Genomic DNA, 20874 nt, shown 5'->3' on the forward strand with positions numbered 1-20874 from the left:
CGCCTAGTTTCAGAGTAAAATCAAGTGTAGATCTGTGTGGGCACACTTAGGTATGAGTATAATTTATGAAACAACTGGATATCACTTTACTCTTTTGACATGTGATGTAAACTTTTCTGAACAACTTTAAGGTCCTGATCATAAAAATCACTATGGTTATGACATACATTGGGGACCCTAATCATCTCCCTACCTCTAGAACCGCTGTCAAGTGAGCCGTCTTTTACAAAACCCCAGTCAAGCAAGGCCCAGCCACCACTCGAAAAATGATGCAGGTCTCTACAAGGACTTAGGATTTAATATCAAATATGACTAAAATATTAAAGCGACTCAATGCAATATGAGCAGACTTTACCTTGAATTATCTCAAAACTATACAGTAAATCTGCTGACAGTTATCAGGACCACAGCCAGGGACATGAGGAACAAGAATCCAATGAAAGTTTCTTGTCACTTGTCACAGAGTTTTTGAAATAAAATAATCATTACTACACATTTAAAGCGACTAAATGCAACTTCAACAGAAATTAACTTTGATTATCTCAAAAACTATACAGTAAAATCTGCTGAATATTCTCAGGACCACAGCCAGGGACATGAGGAACAAGAATCAATTGAAAGTTTCTTGTCACCTGTCACAGATTTTTCTAAATAAAAGATCAAATATGACTAAAATATCAAAGCGTCTTAATGCAATTTGAGCAGAACTTACCTTGAATTATCTCAAAAACTATACAGTAAAATCTGCTGAAGATTCTCAGGACCACAGCCAGGGACATGAGGAACAAGAATCCATTAAAAGTTTCTTGTCACCTGTCACAGATTTTTCAAAATAAAATAATCATTACTACACATTTAAAGCCACTCAATGCAGTTTGAACAGACTTTACCTAGAATTATCTGACAAACAAAACAGTAAACTCTGCTGAAGATTCTCAGGACCACAGCCAGAGCCATGATGAATAAGAATTCATTGGAAGTGTCTTGTCTTTACATCGTTTTTGTTTTTTTGATAGCCGTTATTATTATGGTATTTTTGCTGAAATACGAGGCTGCATTATATTATTATTAATATGGTGGCTGGTAAGTGCAAAGCAAAATTACAAAGTGAGAAACACTTTTACAAAATCTGAGACAAATTTACATTTTGAAAAACGTTTTTTACATTTTATAAAACAAAATTACAAAACCAAAACACTTTTACAAATTTACAAGTGGCAGAACACTTTTGCAAAGTACAGATTCTTGACCTAAAGGGAACGTACCAAATGCAGAAAGTGACCCGGAAGTGATTGAGTGAGGGGTCATTTTGTTTGTTTTGGCGGAGCTGACTGAATTTACAAAAAAATAGGCCCCTAAAGTTTAAGACATATTTCTTAATTTAGGATAAAATGCTGTAACTCAGTCAGATTAAAAAGTCATAATCATTGTCATTAGTATCAACGTTAATCAAAACACATCTATTTGTGGCTGACAACCTGAGATTAGGTTAAGACCAACACTTAGCAATGCAAAGCAGTTTTCAGAATCAGAATTAGCTTTATTGGCCAGGTATGCTTATGTTACAGGTCTTAAACTGAGATCCCATATGCAGATAAGATTGCTGTATAAACAGAAGAAAAGAATGAGACAGGCCACTGTGCTTCTTTTCAGTTCAGCTTCTCTCCGTAGAGTTTTATTCATCAGGATTCAAAATAAATGCTTCATTTTCTGACACTTTGTGCTTTGTATTCTAATATTGCATCATTAATACAGAATTCACAACATCACAAATAAACACAATACAAACTGTCGACCAACAAAGGAGAATGTTGACCTCACCTGGATAATTTCCCGGGCTATTAAAAGTTCCCTTAATGTAACATTACTCACAGGTGTAAATAAAGAGAGACTAGCACATTGCTCCTAGTACTGAAGACTGACAACTGCAACTCCTTATAACATTGAAAACATACACATATGACAATAACAACACCATCCATAACCTTCAGAACACTTCTTCACATTCTTAATATAATATCTGTTTCGAAATGAGATGTGCAGGAGCTAATTTAAATCAACAAAAAAGACGTGATGATCGCCGGCGCCATCTTGGACCGCACGCAGAACAACGAGAGTCCAGGAACAAAGAGAGTCCATACATGGGAGAAGCCCAGCGCCACACTGCCTCCTGCTGGCGACACTGAAGTGTTACCTGGCCATTATAGCACATTAGTAAGGCTCTTTCCTCGTAATATTATTTCCAAACTAAAAACATAAACACATTGAACACACTCACACACACACAAGGAATTTAACTTCAGTGAACTGTGCTCTCTTATGTACAACAATAAACACGAATAAGCACTAATATGTACAAGACTAAATAAGAAACAGTGCAGTGGTGAGTAGTGCAAAAGATGCTGAAGTAACATGATAATAAAATGTGACAGATGGGTTAATTTACATGAGGTAGAGTGTTCAGTATTTACATTAAAAGTGTGCGTAGATTGATCATTTAATTTAAATAATATATTTGTTTGAAGAACATTTCTCCATTTTCTCCTCAAACTGAGAAAGTCCTCCTCACTAACAGTTTTACACCTTAGAAGCTGGGAAACAGCGCCCTCTGGTGATAAAAGCCTTGAGTTGCATGTAGGTGTTTTCTTAGAACCTTATTGATGAAATGCATTTTTTATCCAACTAAAAAGTCAACCATCAAACATCATGTCTGAAGTTTCTTCAGTTTGACGATCGTAGAAGTCAAGCCATGATGAGGAAACAGTGACTACATCAACTGTTAATTTGAAACAAAAGTAGTTCAGGTTCATATCACAGTTAACAATAAATAGTTTAAGTGTGTCGTTTGAGGCGGTTGGGGTACACGCGCCTTGTGGGGAGGCTGTGGTCTTCAGGGTGGATGACCCGGGTTCCAGTCCGGCCTGTGGCTCCTTTCCCTCGTGTCGTTTCTTACTCTCTCTGTCCCTGATTTATGACTATCCACTGTCATATCTCAGCTTACCAAGGCATAACAAAAGCCAACAATAAAAACAAATATTTCAGTTTGTACTGTCAGATTAAATGGTGACCCCAGGCTTTAAGATGTGACCAGACCCTGGACCCCCACACTGCATACTGAAGTATCAGGTGGAGGTGGATAGGAGCTGCACCTGCTGCAGCATTGTATGGCTCTGTTTTAAATATCCACAGAGAATGGATTCACATATTTGAAGCATTTTTACCCAGACTTTAGACATTTAACACCTTTGTGTGTAGGGGCTGATATTTAAGTCTCTGTGAGCAATGACAGTAAAGTATGGGTAACCCTGCTTCACTGATGTTACCCTCAGAATCTGAAACAGGCCCCATCATCTGACCACACTAATGTTCTAACCCCACAGTTTGTTTTCTCATTCTGTGCTGCTTGTATTGAATAGGACAGCTGAAGACAGACAGGAAATGTGGGGAGGAGAGAGTGGGGGATGACATGCAGCAAAGGGCTGAGGTGGGATTCGAACTCACGGCTACTGAGAAGAGGAGTTTAGCCTCCGTACACGGGATGTGTGACCTAACCACTGGGCCATCGGTGCCTAAATATGCAACACACACTGTTTTAATTCATTACTGCTAAATTAAGGCCCAGATGAGAAGTTAGGGTGAGTACGTTCATTTTTAAATTGTTAACCCAATGGGCCGATGCTAACAGGGATGCCCCTGTATACTTCATGATCATGATTGTGCCCCACCAGGGAAAGTCATAACATGATAATATATTTGTGAATCATTGACAATGATTAATTAAAACAACTTCTGATTATGATTTCACTTGTAAGACTTGGCCAGTGGCAGTAAAGTAAAATACAGCGAGTGAGTTAGAAGACTGAGCACCACTGATGACTTGAGAAGTAATGAAGGTGAGGCAAAGTCATTAAGCCCCCATCTGCCATCAGAGAAAGAAACAGAGGCGTAATGGGGGAAGATTGTGAGGATGTGTAACTTCAGTGCTTGTGTTTAATCTGTTTGACGACCCTGTTCATGTAAGAAGTTCTATTTCATACAATTGTAATTAATATATTTAAAATGACCACTAAACGTTTAACATTCCTGTTGCAGACCTCTATCAAACTCTCATTATAGGACAATGTAGACAGTCCTCAGTGTTTGTAGTGGATCCTGTTTTACTTAAAAACAATCACACGCTTCATCTCTGAGACTAACGCTATAGGCAGTCAGTGTCTCGGCCAAGAAAAATGCAGCAACGGCCTACAACATTTTCACTATGAGAATTCAGCTGCAATTTTAGAAACTATTTAAATAAAAAAAAACACACTGAAGTCAAAGGAGGAACAAAGGAAATCAATCAATCAATCAGTCTTTATTTGTAAAGGGTCAATTCATAACAAATGTTGTCTCAAGGCACTTTACAAAAAGAGCAGGTCTAGACCGTATTTTATTTACAAAGATCCAACATTAATCCACCATGAGCACAAAACTAAGCAACATTTAACAAAGTTAAAGTGGCAAGAAAAAAGAGGCAGCAACCTTGAGTAGAACTAGACTCATATTGAACAACCATCTGCTGACTGCAAATTAAAAAAGGGGAGTCATGGGGCGCCAGTAGCCTAGTGGTTAGTCTGTGCAGACCATATGTTGAGGCTGTGGTGCTCCAAGACGGCCTGGGTTCAAGTCCGACCGGTGGATGTTATTCCCCACTCTCTCTCTCTCTCCCTGATTTATGACTCTATCCACTGTCCTATCTTTACAATAAAAAACCCCAAAATAAACCTTTAACATACATGGCTCCATTTAAAGCTGACACAAATGCACCAACAGTGAACACACTACAGATACAAAAGAACACCAGAGAAACCTATAATGAGCAATTTTTTTGGAAATGAAGTTGATAAAAAATATGCTGATTTAAGTGGCATCTGTCCGAAACCTTGATTCTGGCCTTGAACTTGATAACTTCTGTGTTATCAGAGTTTATCAAAAGGCTATTTTGTGACATCCAGTCTCTTACATCAGTTATGCAGCGAATGAGAATGCTTGGATGCCAGCTTATTGCATTCACATGGTTCATTGGACAGATAAACCTGTGTATCATCAGCATAACGATAGGATGAGCATTGCATTGACAAAGAAAGGTGAGTCAGATCAAAAATGTATCCCCAACAGTTTGTTTGTGCTGTGGGGAGGATGTAGGAATCCTTAATAATCACAAAGAGGTTTCTATTTGATAATTATGAGGAACGAACAACGTGTTTTGCCTAGTGGTTTGCTCAGGTTCGACATTATTTGAATTTGTTTTGTACTTCTAGCAACCACTTTGAAACACACCATCACATTAATTATAAAGCATCAGTTCCTATGTTTTATTTTAGCTGCAGTTGCAGGTGCTTCCTGAATCTATCTGGTGCCTGAATGAATACAACTCTTGTCCTCTTCTCTGTTGGGGTCAGGCCTGAGGTTTCGCTCGGTTTTTGGATGAATAGTCACAGCCGAATAGATCAGGCTGTCTGCGCCAGAGATTCTGTGAATAGAAGTTTTTTTCAGTCACTCTTCTCACATAAGAATACTAAATCGTTAACTTTCAAACAACTTTAGGTAAATGAAGCACAAGTTTCGGTAAAGCTAGTGACACATTAAACATTACCTCGTCCTGTTGCGGGTCCTGTTCTTCAATATGAGCTACATGAGGGAAACAATGTGTGGTAAACTTCGATGTACAACATGGCACAGCACTGTTTTTGATGCAGTTTGTAGAATAGGATTATATGGTTTTGTCTGTCATATAGGTTAAATCAACTAAATACGATTACCTTTGTGAAGCCATTTGATTTTAACAGACAGACAAATGACGATCATCACCATGACAACCACCAAACTGACCAGGACCACGATCACCAGCTTTGTCATTTCATAATTCACTTCTACAAAAAAAATAAAATAATTAGACACTGTACATTTGAGCTTGAGTTGCTTGAGATTTGATTTATATTTAAATGGACCAAACAACATGACAGGAAGGCAGGAAGAACACAAAATTTAAAGTATATCAAAAGTTTTTTAAGGCCCATATCTTTAAGTTCTTAAAATTGTATCTAAAGTTAAACTGATGCCATCAAAATCCTTTTTTTTCAGGGACTGCATCAATAAAAAGACAGACCAAACTTTGAAGGAAACTTACCTTGAACCTCTAAAAATGTTGCATCAACAATCAGTGGATATCTGCTCAAATAATATCCACAAAAATAAAGTCCAGAGTCGGACAAATCCACTTGTTTGATGTTGAGGAAGACAGTGGAAATGTTTGATGTCATGTTGAATTTTCCATCTTTGAATCCACTGCAGAATGTAGCAGGTTCAAAAGACCTAAACATATGGGAGATGCAGCGAGGCTCACTTCTGTTCAGTCTGAACCAGTAGGTCAGAGTGGGAGCACTGGAAAAGTTGGAGCACTGCAGTGTGGCTTCATCACCAGACTGGACCTCCACAGTCTGAGACTTCAAACCTGAGACGGAGATCCAAACTGAAAAAAACAGAAGTGTTAATCCTTAAGCTGACAAGATAGTAGGATTTCAAACTTTTTGTTTTATTTACTGTTTTAAAAGTAATGACTTCAGTCACAGGTGAAGAGTTAACCACTTACTGAGGCTGCAGAGAAGTGAAGCTGTTATCAAGATACAGTTCCTCATTGTGCTCTAGTTAGTGTGTGACTGAGGTCTCTCTTTATACAACAGACCTCCTGCAAGGAAGTTTGAAGAGGCAGGGTTTCTTTTATGTTCAGAACTTATTATTTACTGAAGTTGTTTTATTATTTACTGAAGTTGTTTTCAAATGACATGCTGGGGCTTGTTTGAATCCAATGAGTCTTATTCTAAAACTTCACATTACACCATTTAAAGTTTCTTCACTAGCTTAGGTCCTTCATATGTTTTAAATAAGATGCAAAAAGACGATATATACTGCAAGGATCTTCAAATGAAGCAGAAATCAGGTTGTGTGATCATACACACGTTTTGTTGAGGTTATAAAAATGACCAAACCATAAATGCCAAATTGTCAATGGCCTTCTAACTATGTGATTTGAGGTTGTTAAATGTATCGTACATAACAGCATCTCAGTCAACATAAAATTCAGCTCTGGTTAATGGCTACTGCCAAAGCTCTACTAACTGGATGTAAACAAGCACAGTGGCCGGACAGCATCTCATGTTATGGAGCGTATCCGCAGGGGTTTGTTAACGTAAATGGAGATAAAGTTTTATGTAGATAGATAGTTTATTGTCCCAAATGGGATATTTCTATTCACAGATTAAGATTAAGTCAGTAATTGTTATATAAGTTAAAATGGCAGATAACCAGTACAGGAAGGACAGAAGGCTGGAGGTGCTGGCACTGCTAACATCAGCAACACCCAGCACAACACTTTGACATCTTTTATGTGCAGACACATTCAAACCGTGTTTAGCCATGATACATATAAAGTGCTTGATTTTGACAGATTTTCAAGACTGGTTGACTTAAATTTGCAATAATAAATGATCAGGAATATCAGTAGCTAGGATCAGACCTAGTTTAAAGAGACTTTCAACTTTTGGATCAGACATCAGTAAGTCTTTAACAAAAGTAAAAAAAAGGTTCAGTTTTAAAATAAGCCTAAGGGTGCTTTCAAAAGCTGGTTGTTGTGGTGTGAAGCTTTTTATTAGTACACTCACAGCTGTACTGAGAAACTGGGTGCATGTGATAGTGGTACTGTAGATGCATGGGAACTGACTTTTGCAGTGGTCTTTATGTGGTGAACATGTACAGCTCAGAGCTTGGTGGTTTGGATGGTTTGATAAGATGAAATTAATTTCCTATTTTAATTGCTGTTGCTTGCAAGTCAGACACTGGCGCATAAGCATGCAACTGCAGGCCAGTCTTTTGGTGGTTGAGACCTCTGACAGACACAAAAAAGCCAAAGACGTTTTCTTTAAAACACAACAACCACATACCAGTTGTATTTGTATGTTTTAATATGATTCAAACTTCAACAATTTACATACTTTATTTGAAAAGCCCCCCCTTCTTAACTTTAACAACTAAACCTTGTACAAGCTGCCTGGATTTTTTTTTAAACATTTTTTTTTTACTCTAATAATGTCATACAATGTGCTATTGGTAAATGCTTTAGCTCCCCTTTCCCAACTTTTTGGTCTTTGTACTCCATGCCTCCCAACTTTACAATGGTGCACATGGACACTTCTCTGGGGTCCATCCACTTCACACATAAAAGGTTAGCATACCAGATGCAGAGGATAGGGCCTTGTATACAGATAGAACACCAACTCTTCCCTGCCTGTGTGTCCCCCATGCAAATTCCTGCTGTCTTTTAATCAAGTTTCATTTTCAGCAAATCTAAAGCACAGTGCTGTTATGCAAGAAAAAAAATAGTACAAAGGACATCCATGTCTTTACTGGCTGCTGTAATCTTTGACCAAAGATTCAAACTTCAAAAGAAAAGAGAGAGTCGACAATGGTATATGGAGAGAAACTCTATCCTTACAGTTTGAAACCAAACAGATTTGGAAAGTCTATCTGGTTGTTGAATAAAGAACATGTGTCTCCAGCTCGTTTTCAGCTGCAGGCCTTCTTCTGCTTTTTGCTTGTGGATGAAAACTCAGCGCTGCGTAATTGACGTCCTCAGAAGCCACATTCTGTAAATTAAACACGACACGAAAAGATAAATGAAGCAGAAAACGTAAAGAAATAGACTTCAAGTCAAACTTACAGGCGCACTGTGGAGTTTTGGTAGAGAAATGTGAAAGTTGGAGAAGTGTACAGGTGGTATATGTTCATAACTCTTTACACAAACTCATCAGAGGAACATTTGGTCCCTGTAACACTGTTTGAAGATAAAATGCTAAGCGAGAAGTTATGGTGGTGGGCCCACAACATTGAAAACATAACTATCCTGGTAGCTTTTTAGCTCCAAACAGTGTTCTAGACACCCTTTTTTTCCTGGGTATAAAGTTTGTGTCTTTAGTTCAGAAAATATAAAAATTGTTTAACTTTTCAAACGTTCAAATTTCACTACAAAATCTAAATAGTGCACCTTTAATCTAAGCCAAAAAATGTAATACCTCACTTTGCTGTGGATCCTGGTCCTCTTTACGCGCTAAATGACAGAAGCAGAACATCCTGTCAATAAACTGCTGCTTCATATTACTGTTAACACTTTGTGGCACACAGAAAGTTTTGCATTTGCAGTCCAAATGATAGCACAACCTGTTTGAGGTTTTCTGATAAGTACAACCAGAGTAAAGATGACAGCAGAGAGGAAAACAACCAGAGCACCCAGGATCATATTCAGATAGCTGTCTCTACCAATGAATGCTTCTGCGAGAGAAATTATAAGACATGTCATTATTTTGTATAAAAATCTGTTTCCATCGATTAAAGAAAGGCAACAAAGAAATACCATCTTACCTTGAACTTTGAAGTACGTTGCACTTACAAATAAAGTCCAGAGTGACTAAAATCCACCTGTTTCATCTTGAGAAACAGATGAGTGCTGTTGGATGTCACGTCAAAGCTGTTGTTTTGAAATTCACCAAAGAAAGACGCTTTCTCATCGGTGCTGGACAGAGTGGAGATTCTGCTGGTGTTGGATGTGCTGTTCAGTCTGAACCAGGTTATGTGCAAGGGGAAAAGGGTGAAATTGGAGCACAGCAGTGTGACTTCTTCACCAGGTTGAGCATCCACGGTGTGAAACTCAGACACTGAGACAGACAGCAGACCTGAAGGGGGACAACATGAAAAAACGATTTGTAGTTAACTGTAAGGAAGCTTAAAATGTTTGTACTAAAAAAAGAAACAAAAAAAAGAAACAGACTACTACTCAGTACTTAGTGAAGAGTAAAGCTGCAATCAAGGTAAGGCTCATCATTGTACGTACAGTATGAATGCACGACTGAAATGTTTGTTACTCAACGGTGCCCCAGTGAAGATGGGCTCAGTGTGAAGAGGCGGAGCGTCCTTTTGTCAATCCAGTTTCTCAGACTGACTTTGACAAAGATAGATCACATATTTTATTCAGTTTTTTTAATTTATTTTTTGCTTCATGTGTCAGTCCTCCAGTTAATCTCCCCAGCTTCACCGCTCTCCACACAGACAGTAAGAGACAGAAAGGAACACAAGATGATCCAACTACCTCAAGCTTACTAACCCCCAGTATCTGCAAAAATGCAGTTTTTTTTTTTGCAGGACTTGCAGAGGCAGAACATACTGAACTGAAATACAATCCTGGAATCTTCTGAATAACGCCTGACGACTGTTTTGCTTTGTATTCATCTACATTACAGAAGTAATCTGCAACCAAAACTGTGTCTGTAGCATCAGATCAGTATGCAGCAGTCTTCTATAAATCTCAGTGGAGGGCTTTAATTGACCAATCAGAATAAATAATCCAAATAGCTGTACAGTGATGTATCAATCATAGCAGTTGAAATTGCACCTGCCAGATTTATGTGTGCAATGCTTGGTACATTGAGTTTTACATGACAGTGGAAATGAATGTGAACTTCACCTGCTGTGGTTTTGCTGCTGTCTGTCACCTCTTCTGAACATTCAGCCTTCAGCAGAGTGACTGTTTTGATATGAGGCCGTGCATGCGTCACCTTGCAACAGGCAAGAGAGAAGTGATTTGAGTCTGTGCAAGTGTTGGGGGTAAGGTGTGACTGTGGCTTTGAAGTGTCCGTAATTTTGAAGAGAGCAGTAGAAAAAAGAACCATAGGGCAAAGAGGAGGGGTGTTTGATGCCACTTATCCTGTTCCTGTATGTGATGTCAAACATGCTGCAAGTAAAGTAAGTCAAGACACAAACACTGAGTTGTTCAGAGCTCCGCCCTTTAACATTTTAACCAAAGTTCCCCTCACCAAAGTTCAAACATATTACACTTTGCACAGATAGAGAAAGGTGTTTAACTTTAAATGAAATGTACTCATCAGGAAAACATTGTCATAAGTATGTCTCTAATATTGAGAAGTTGAAATGTGTTCATTTTTTTCAATGGAGAAAAAACCTCTGTTTTAGTTCCATGTTGCAGCGACTCTCACAATGTAACATACTCTATTAGGTTTAGGTAATATAAGAGGAGGAGGAGTCTACAGTAATATGAACAGTTTTGACGTAATGTTCCTACATCATGTATTCTGTATCACATAGCTCTTTCATTCATGCTCAATCATATTCATCAGCTGTTCACATCTATCCAATAGCACTGCTCCACTCCCTCATGGTTAGCCTATCATATTGCTGCTGTCTTTTTTCAAATGTGGCTTTCTCTCTTCCACCAGATCATTCATGCCATTGTGACGTGTGTTTTTCCACCTCCACATCACCACCAAGTCTTCACAGTTTGGTCAGAGACTTCATCCCATCAGCCTCAGATCACAGCATCGCCCATCTTCCCCATCAACCCCAGTCTTCACAGTGTAATCAGCTACTTCATCCCATCAACAGCTGTGCAGCCATCATTTTCATACACATGAAGACAGAAACAGACACATCTTGTGAGATTCAGTTGGTCAGTTTGTGTTAGGTGAGGGATGAAGGAGTTGGTTGAAATGTATATGACAGTGGAAATAGATGGGAAAGTCCCCTGCTGTGTTTTTTTCTGTCATTTGTTACCTCTAAAAAATGATGCATCCTTTAGCAGAGTAAATGTTTTGATATGAGACTGTACAAGAGTCACTTTGCAAAATGTCTTTTAAAAAGACAGAAGTGATGTTAGTATGAGCGTTGAGTCTGAAGTGTGACCTCTGATAGGAGGAGCTGTGATACAGTTTGATGTTTGTTCATCACTGACTAGATTCTCACCTCTCATGTCTTTGAACGTGACTTTAAAAATATCTTCACTTCTTCAAGTCTTCGTATTCTTTGGGAACATGACACCTGTTGGGTGTGGTCATGATGCAGGGGATTTTGTACCTTCTGTGTTTTAATGACTTTACTACAAATGTAGAGATGCTTATTGTTTTGTACAACCAACAAAAGACAGTCAGCCATTTGCTGCTTAATTTCACACTTCATTCTCCAAGAGGTTGGGGTCCATAGGCCTTGTGGTTTTTGCCACCTCAGACCACACTGTGCTCTCTTCCTGTTTAACAAGTGATGTGATCCTCATTCTCTCATCTACTTCTGCAGACAATGTTCCTTTTTCTGAACTCATTATAATCATTAAAAAGTCACAGGGACAGACCATTGCTGATGAAGATTTTGGGATACAAGGGAACAAACAAAGATGGCAACTCATCACATAACTCGATCTTTTAATGAATGAATGAAACCTTTATTGCCCCTAGGGGAATTTGCCTGGCACTGAGAGCATACAAACACAACATAAGTGACAAAAATTTAAAAGACAGCACATCAAAACGAAACTGTTAAGCATATTACTGAATGTAAGTGCAAAGCCATGTTAAATAGCCCACCTAGTGACGTTATTATTAGAGCATGCGTGCATGCGTGCACCGTTAAGAGGTAATGTGAGCATGCGCAGAATGAACGGTCAGAGAGAGTTCCCAGACCAAAAGTGATGATAGCAAACGTGTTTTTCTTCTGTTGATATTAGCCACTAGATGGTATTAGCTAACCGCTTTGGATGACTGTAAGGACGCGATAGACTGCTGCAGAAATGTCTAACATAACAGAAACATTTATAAAAATCTACCTAAAGCATGATGACATGTAGGGATTTTTAAAGATAAAGATAAACTTTATTGATCCCCCATTGGTGGAAATTTCTTTGTTACAACAGATCAAAAACAGTAATATAATTAGTAAAAAACAGCAAAAAGTTAAAAAATAAACATATTTACATTAATTAAATAAAGCAAGAAATTACCATACAGTCTATGGTCTTAATGAAATTTGAGCAGAACTTACTTTTAATTATCTCAAGAAATATACAGTAAAATCTGGTGAAGAACTTCCTTCGCTACTTCATAGAGCACAGAAGCACAGATTAAACAAAAACACACACCTGGATTGAACCCCAACGAAAAAGACTGGGCTTAGACACTTCAAATGTTTGTTTTAGTTCATGTGCACACTTTATTAATTAAGTTGTTAGTTGCATTAGTAAATTGTATATTGTAATCTTGACCTGCAATATTTGTGTTCCTTACATACAAAGTTTGAAAATGTATTCCTGTGTGCGCCTCTTGACTGGTATTCAGACCTTGGGCTCAAGGTGTCCTAGTCTTCTGATGTTTGTCCACCTTCAACACTTTTTTTAACAGTAACATGGGTTAAAAACAACTATGCTTTTTACCTGACTTTGAGCAGATATGTTGGTAGCTATGACACACCAAATGTTTTCATAATGTTGTTTACAATTAATGTTAAAGATAATACTTGTATTTGTAGTAGCATTTAAAAAAAAAAAAACTGTTTGAGTGGAAGTTCAATACAATTCAATTCAATTCAATACAATAGACCTCCTTTTTGTTTCTGCATTTACTTGAAAGTTGGACCCTGTTCCCACGGAGCTGTTAATAAGTGCATAATAAAGTATTTATTAACCTTTATAAGTAGTGTTCCCACTTTAGATCCAGTACCTGCAGAGGAGCTTTATTAGCTCTTAGTAAGTGCATAATAAAGTATTTATTAATCTGTATAAGGATTTATATTTCCTTATAAAGTCTTATAAATGTTAATAAACATCTTATTAATGTTTATGGTGGTATATAAACTGTTAATACGTTTCTAATAAGAGCCTATAAGTGTCTTATAAGACATAATAAAGGTTTTAATTATGCCTCTATTAACACTTATATAGTCTTATTTGTGTTAATAAGAATCTAATAAGGTCTTATAACGTCTTATAAGTGACTTATTACCGATTAATTACAGCTTATTACAAGCACCTTAATATAAAGTGTTACCAAATAATCATTACTACACATTTAAAGCCACTCAATGCAATTTGAACAGACTTTACCTAGAATTATCTGACAAACTATACAGTAAACTCTGCTGAAGATTCTCAGGACCACAGCCAGGGACATGAGGAGCTAGTCGACTGAGTCCTTCTTAGGAGTAGAAGTTACCACATATATTTGGTGACGAGGTAAACTGGTGTTGTAGGTCCTGCTGCCACGTTTTGTGTTGTTGTTAGCTGGAGCTAGGCTACAGTGTGCTAGTTAGCGAGGTGACTACATGAGCAGCGGAGACGAGGAGCAGCTGAGCGGGGACGAGAGGCAGAGTGCGCAGTTGGCTGAAGAGGAGCTGCGCGGGGAAGAGGATTCAGATGGCTACTTTTGGGATTATTGGAGGGACACGAGGACCGACCGAGTATGAGGAGAGGTTGGGACACTTTTTCTTTGCAAATTGAATTACAGAGGAGGCTAAGAAGTGCTCTATTCTTCCGAGTCGGTATGGGGCGAAGACTTACAAGCTGATAAGGAACTTGGCCACACCGCGGAAACCGGGGGAAATTCCATATGAACTGGTCCATCTCGTGGGGAACCACAACAATCCAAAGCCTTCTGTGATCGTCCAAAGGTTTAAATTTCACAGTCATTTCAGGAAGCCAGGTCAGTCTGTGGCAAATTTTGTAGCTGAGCTTAGGCAGCTCTCATAACACTGTGATTTCGGAGCGGTATTGGATGCCCCATGACAGACTAGTCAAACGTTTTCATCAGTATATCTATGGACGTTCATTTACAATTTATATGGACCATAAACCAATGTTGAGCCTGTTCAGTGAAATCAATTGCATTCCATCTCTGGCCTCAGCCAGGATCCAGCGCTGGGCTCTCACATTGTCAGCATACCAGTATACTATAGTGTACAGGTCCGGTAAGGACAATGCGAATGCTGATGCACTGAGTTGACTTCCTTTACCAGAGACACCTGTAGCCACATATGCTCCTCCAGAGACTGTGTTTTCTTTGGAGCTGTTATCAGAGACACCTGTGAAGGTAACCCAGATAAAACAATGGACGGAGAGGGACCCAATTCTGTCCCAGGTCAAAACCTTTCTTCTACAAGGGTGGCCTGGTGTTGTGGAAAATGAGGACTTGAGGCCCTATGCTAGGCGAAAGACAGAACTGAGTCTGCAGGATGGCTGCATCTTCTGGGGGTCGAGGGTCATCGTGCCTCCCCCTGGCCATTCACAGATTGTGGAGGAACTACATGAGAGTCATCCTGGTGTGTCTCGGATGAAAAGCCTTGCAAGATCCTATATCTGGTGGCCAAAAATGGATCAGGATTTAGAAAACAAGGTCAAATCATGCACACAATGCCAGACTAATCAGAACATGACACCACCAGGCCCCTTAAACCCATGGGAGTGGCCAGACCGCCCCTGATCTAGGTTATGGGACAGATGTTTCTTGTAATGGTGGATGCACACTCCAAGTGGATTGAAGCTCACATCATGAGCAACATCACAGCCCCCATGACTATAGACAAACTCAGGCAAGTGTTTGCAGTGCACGGTTTGCCTGACGCTCTGGTCATAATGATAATGGCCCAACTTTCACCAGTGAGATGTTCTGTGGATTTATGCAACAGAATGGAATTCGGCACATCCGGACCGCTCCTTTCCACCCCGCCTCAAATGGATTGGCAGAAAGGGCTGTTCAAACGGTGAAGGAGGGCCTGAAGCGGATGACAGGGGACTCTCTTAGCATACGGCTTTCACGTTTCCTGTTTACAAACCGCCTCACACCTCAGACTACGACTGGATGCTCCCCGGCAGAAATGCTGATGGGTCGTAGGCCCAAATCGCGACTGGATTTGCTACGTCCAGACATGAAAGCAAAAGTGGCGACAAAACAAGTAAAGCAGAAGGAGGGACATGATCAACATGCACGGGAGAGACAGTTAAGACCAAATGACAGGGGGGTCTATGTGAGAAACTTCAGCAGTAACAACACCCAGAAATGGTTGCCTGGAGTTATCCTAAAAAAAAGTGGCCCAGTCTCCTGTGTAGTTAAACTGACTGATGGGCGTGTTTTCTGCAGACATCAGGACCATGTGCGCCTGCGTCATGATACAGGCTCAGAAATGGACATGGAGTTGTCAGTGGTGGAACCAACTACTGTGGGAGCATGCCCACCAGTGACTCCAGTGACTCCACCGGAGGTTGAGAGACAGGCAGAGTTGTCTGTGCCCACTGGAGAGGAGGGACAGTCACACACGGACACACAGGCCCCTTTCTGGCCTGCAATGCCAGATTCACCTAAGACACCTTCATCAGAAGTGCCTGTGGGCTCACAGAGGGTTGTGCGCAGATCGCAGCGCACACGCAAACCCCCTGATAGACTCAATGTTTGACTTGAGTGTTTTAGTTGGACTTATGTTGAACCTGCCATGTTTTTGTTGTCAGGTGTATTTCTGTGAAGAGTTATTTAGACACGGATACGTTTTAGGTTTATGCACAGTGAAAGCATCATTGTTCCTGCTACATTTGGGAAATGTTTGAACTTAAAGGGGGAGGACTGTTGTAACGTGAGTCTGACAAATAACTAGGTTATTAGTTTTTGTTTGAGTATGGGTTTTCCTATTTTCTGGTGTGTACTTGAACGTCACTCGTTTTTACCCTTGATTGCAGCACGTTGCCGTCTCGTTCAAATTCTGTAACAAACTCTTTCCATTCAATATAAAGAGTGAATATCTAGACATAAAGTTGTCGACTGGTCCTTCTTAGTTGCATTCATTCTTTTTGGGTGCTCCAATATGGTGGCTGGTAAGTGCAAAGCAAAATTACAAAGTGAGAAACACTTTTACAAAATCTGAGACAAATTTACATTTTGAAAAACGTTTTTTACATTTTATAAAACAAAATTACAAAACCAGAACACTTTTACAAATTTACAAGTGGCAGAACACTTTTACAAAGTACAGATTCTTGATTCTTAAAGGGAACGTACCAAATGCAGAAAGTGACCCAGAAGTGCTTGAGTGAGGGGTCATTTTGTTTGTTTGGGCGGAGCTGACTGAATTTACAAAAAATAGGCCCCTAAAGTTTAAGACATATTTCATTGACTGACTGAGAGCATCGTTAACTAAACGGAACACTTATAACGAGTTGGGGATAAATTTGTTTCTGTTTGGGTGCAGATATTAAGGTGCATCTAGCCTTCACTAAAGTAGCCTAAATCTGCCAATTGGGCCTTTTTCAATATTTGTTCAAGACAACACTTGGTCATTCTCTGACAAATGACTACAGGTTGTCACTCCTGACTGTAAAATATTCTACATATCTAAAGTATCAGGAGTAACTTCCTTTTTGTTTTTTGTTTTTTGTACTGTTGGTTTGTTTCTTTTTTTTGGAGGTGTATCTTAGTTTGTTTTGACTTTGCGAGATATGCCTGTAGACCATTATTTCAAGTATTTAAATAGATTGATTCTATTCTAACATACATTACAGGCCCGAATAGGAGTTGCCTAATGTTGTTGAGTTCTTATGTTGCAACAATTACTGTGGTTACTATAAAGTATTATACTTGTAAAATGAGGCTCCTCTTTCTATTAGAATAAAAACTCAGTTCCCTGACAGTAAACTACTCTGAATATAGAGGGGATCCAATGGGAGTCTTTGGTGTTGAGCGTCTAATGCCATCACCAAATTACTTAGGGTATTGCTCTCAAAGCATGGGGTTGAGATGCAGGGGTGGTAGGGAGGGAGCATGTTCATGTGTGTGTAAATATTTTATGTTTTTTTTGTGTGTATCCTTTCTGTTAAAGGGCGGTCAAAAGTTGATAAATACAATGCCACATCTAGTAATGAGTAGAGATAGTACAATACATCTCATGACTTGGAACGTCAGAGGGATAAACCAACCTATTAAAAGAAAAAAAATACTGAACTTTGCTAAAAGTAAAAATTGTCAAATATTATTTCTGCAGGAAACTCATATTTTACAACAAGAAGCTATGAAACTGAGAAGGGAATGGGTTGGCCAAGTGTCATCCAGCACATATAATACCAAAAGACTTAACTTTATCATCACACAAAATATAAGTGACGCTTATGGGAGGTATGTCATTACTGTTGGTTCTCTTAACAACATCCAAATGGCATTTATTAATATTTAGGCGCCCCCCAGTTGTGATGGTACTGTGTTCCATGAAATTAATAACCACATCTCAGCGCTGGGAGATATCCCTATCGTGATGGGGGGGGATTTTAACATTGTATTGGATAAAGTTATTGATAAATCGGCCTCTGCTCCTAGCAAAGGCAGAAATAATGCTGAAAAAGCTTTGAATACTCTGATGAAAGACCAAGCATTAGTGGATATATGGAGATTAACACATCCGACAGAGAAAGATTACACTTTCTATTCAATACCCCACAATTCACACTCCAGATTGGACTATTTCTTGGTGAGCAAGCCTTGGGTGGACAACACTCTGACTTGCAGTATAGGGAGTCGGCATATCTCAGACCACAGTCCAGTGGAACTTGCCATAACACATAAACATAAACACACCTGGAATCTATAAAGAACTTATTAACAAGATAACATCGAACTTTCAGGGAACAAGGAGCCTGTGGAGTACAGATTTAGGGTGCGACATAACTGAAGAAGAGTGGGATGAGGTCTGGCGCAGAGCCCATACAGTCTCTAAAGACGTTTCACTGAAATTAACACAACTCAAAACCGTGCACCGATACCACTGGACCCCCCGTGTAAGTTACATAGAGTAGGCCTCAGACAGACAGGCACCTGCTGGAAATGTTCATCTGAGACAGGGACTTACACATGGTCTGGGATTGTATAAAAATTAAGAGCTTCTGGGTGGAGGTATGTCAAAAAGTAAGTGAAATAATAAGTAAGCAAATAGACCCAGTCCCCGCAGTTTGCCTGCTTGGTGTAATTTCCAGACTTAAATCTCAAACTAACAGCAAGTGGCTGGCTACAGCTTTTGCAGTCGCTAAAAAGCTAATATACTGTAGATGGAAAGATGTTTCAGCTCCCACCACCCTAGACTGGTGTCATGCACTTGGAAAAATAGCCAAACTGGAAAAAGTCATATACAGCAACATAGACGCTGTGCACAAATATGACATAATCTGGGGCTCTTTTCTCTCTTTTATATGACTCGGTAATGACGCTGATCTGCGATTAAACAACTGTTCTTGAGTCATAAATGGGGAAAATAAAATAGAAAGAAAGAAAAAGCAAAATAGAAGAAGAAAAAAGAAAAGGGGAATATTATAATAATAATGTATGAATATGGTCGGCACTTGCGTATGTATGTATATACTGTACACTTTGAGTATGTGTATTCATGTATGTGTGAGGATGGGTATATGTATGTGAGTAAGTGCATGCATATATGTGTATGTGTAAGTATTTAGAGACATATATAAACAGGCAGGAATTTATAAAATACTGTATTCTCTTACTAAAAATGCATACAGGTAAATCAATCACTCTTTAAAATGTGGAACATTGACAACATATCATGTCACAAGGAGGTTTACACCAGACCAACCCTTTTAAATATTTGTGAATATTTTGCATGTGGTCCTGTTATCTATGGCACCAATAAGGGGCTTGTCAGTCCCTAGTCTATTTCTGACAACATGAAAATATTTTAGGATAACATGGACGCATGAATTGTATTCTTCATTTTTGTTGTTGTTTTTTTTAATTTTTATTTATTATTTTTATGAATCAATTATTATTGATTGATATGTATGTATGTATAGGTTTGTGTGGATATATGTATGTAAGAAACTGGGAACATCCGTGGGGTGGGGGGTGGGTGAGTGGGAACTTGCAGGCAGGCTTGGGAACATATAGCCTCTGAATAATTTATGTTTAGAGTTTTTCCTTGTATTTGTTTTCCCATTGCCTGTTTCTGTTTTAATTTAAAAAAAAACCATTCAAAAAGAGAATAAAAAATATTTCATAATTTAGGATAAAATGCTGTAACTCAGTCAGATTAAAAAGTCATAATCATTGTCATTAGTATCAACGTTAATCAAAACACATCTATTTGTGGCTGACAACCTGAGATTAGGTTAAGACCAACACTTAGCAATGCAAAGCAGTTTTCAGAATCAGAATTAGCTTTATTGGCCAGGTATGCTTATGTTACAGGTCTTAAACTGAGATCCCACATGCAGATAAGATTGCTGTATAAACAGAAGAAAAGAATGAGACAGGCCACTGTGCTTCTTTTCAGTTCAGCTTCTCTCCGTAGAGTTTTATTAATCAGGATTCAAAATAAATGCTTCATTTTCTGACACTTTGTGCTTTGTATTCTAATATTGCATCATTAATACAGAATTCACAACATCACAAATAAACACAATACAAACTGTCGACCAACAAAGGAGAATGTTGACCTCACCTGGATAATTTCCCGGGCTATTAAAAGTTCCCTTAATGTAACATTACTCACAGGCGTAAATAAAGAGAGACTAGCACATTGCTCCTAGTACTGAAGACTGACAACTGCAACTCCTTATAACATTGAAAACATACACATATGACAATAACAACACCATCCATAACCTTCAGAACACTTCTTCACATTCTTAATATAATATCTGTTTCCAAATGAGATGTGCAGGAGGTAATTTAAATCAACAAAAAAGACGTGATGATCGCCGGCGCCATCTTGGACCGCACGCAGAACAACGAGAGTCCAGGAACAAAGAGAGTCCATACATGGGAGAAGCCCAGCGCCACACTGCCTCCTGCTGGCGACACTGAAGTGTTACCTGGCCATTATAGCACATTAGTAAGGCTCTTTCCTCGTAATATTATTTCCAAACTAAAAACATAAACACATTGAACACACTCACACACACACAAGGAATTTAACTTCAGTGAACTGTGCTCTCTTATGTACAACAATAAACATGAATAAGCACTA

General features: G+C 38.9%; 1 protein-coding gene and 1 long non-coding RNA gene across 2 annotated transcripts; both read right to left on the reverse strand.

Annotated features, from left to right (window-relative positions):
- Positions 1 to 4334: 4334 nt before the first annotated feature.
- On the reverse strand, positions 4335 to 6709 carry LOC136177403 (uncharacterized). Its single transcript, XM_065950553.1, has 5 exons — positions 6632 to 6709; positions 6170 to 6511; positions 5802 to 5912; positions 5636 to 5670; positions 4335 to 5512 (listed from the first exon to the last, which is right to left on the reverse strand). The coding sequence occupies exons 1-5, from the start codon at positions 6675 to 6677 to the stop codon at positions 5438 to 5440; spliced, it is 609 nt and encodes a 202-aa protein (XP_065806625.1). The 5' UTR covers positions 6678 to 6709; the 3' UTR covers positions 4335 to 5437.
- A 1349-nt stretch (positions 6710 to 8058) lies between these two features.
- LOC109992841 (uncharacterized) lies at positions 8059 to 9733 on the reverse strand. The gene is made up of 3 exons (XR_010664961.1): positions 9454 to 9733; positions 9108 to 9363; positions 8059 to 8681 (listed from the first exon to the last, which is right to left on the reverse strand). It is a non-coding gene; the product is annotated as an uncharacterized lncRNA (long non-coding RNA).
- Positions 9734 to 20874: the final 11141 nt, after the last annotated feature.

This window comes from Labrus bergylta, chromosome 22, assembly GCF_963930695.1.
Source record: "Labrus bergylta chromosome 22, fLabBer1.1, whole genome shotgun sequence".
Classification (NCBI taxonomy): Eukaryota; Metazoa; Chordata; class Actinopteri; order Labriformes; family Labridae; genus Labrus; species Labrus bergylta.

Excerpts from the sequence above, each read along its gene's own strand:
- LOC136177403 (XM_065950553.1), bottom strand. The coding sequence starts at position 6,677 with ATGAGGAACTGTATCTTGATAACAGCTTCACTTCTCTGCAGCCTCA. Across the intron at positions 5,913-6,169 it reads AACATTTTTAGAGGTTCAAG|AAGTGAATTATGAAATGACA; the intron begins GTAAGTTTCCTT and ends TTTTTTTTGTAG. Across the intron at positions 5,513-5,635 it reads AGGACCCGCAACAGGACGAG|AATCTCTGGCGCAGACAGCC; the intron begins GTAATGTTTAAT and ends TTCTATTCACAG.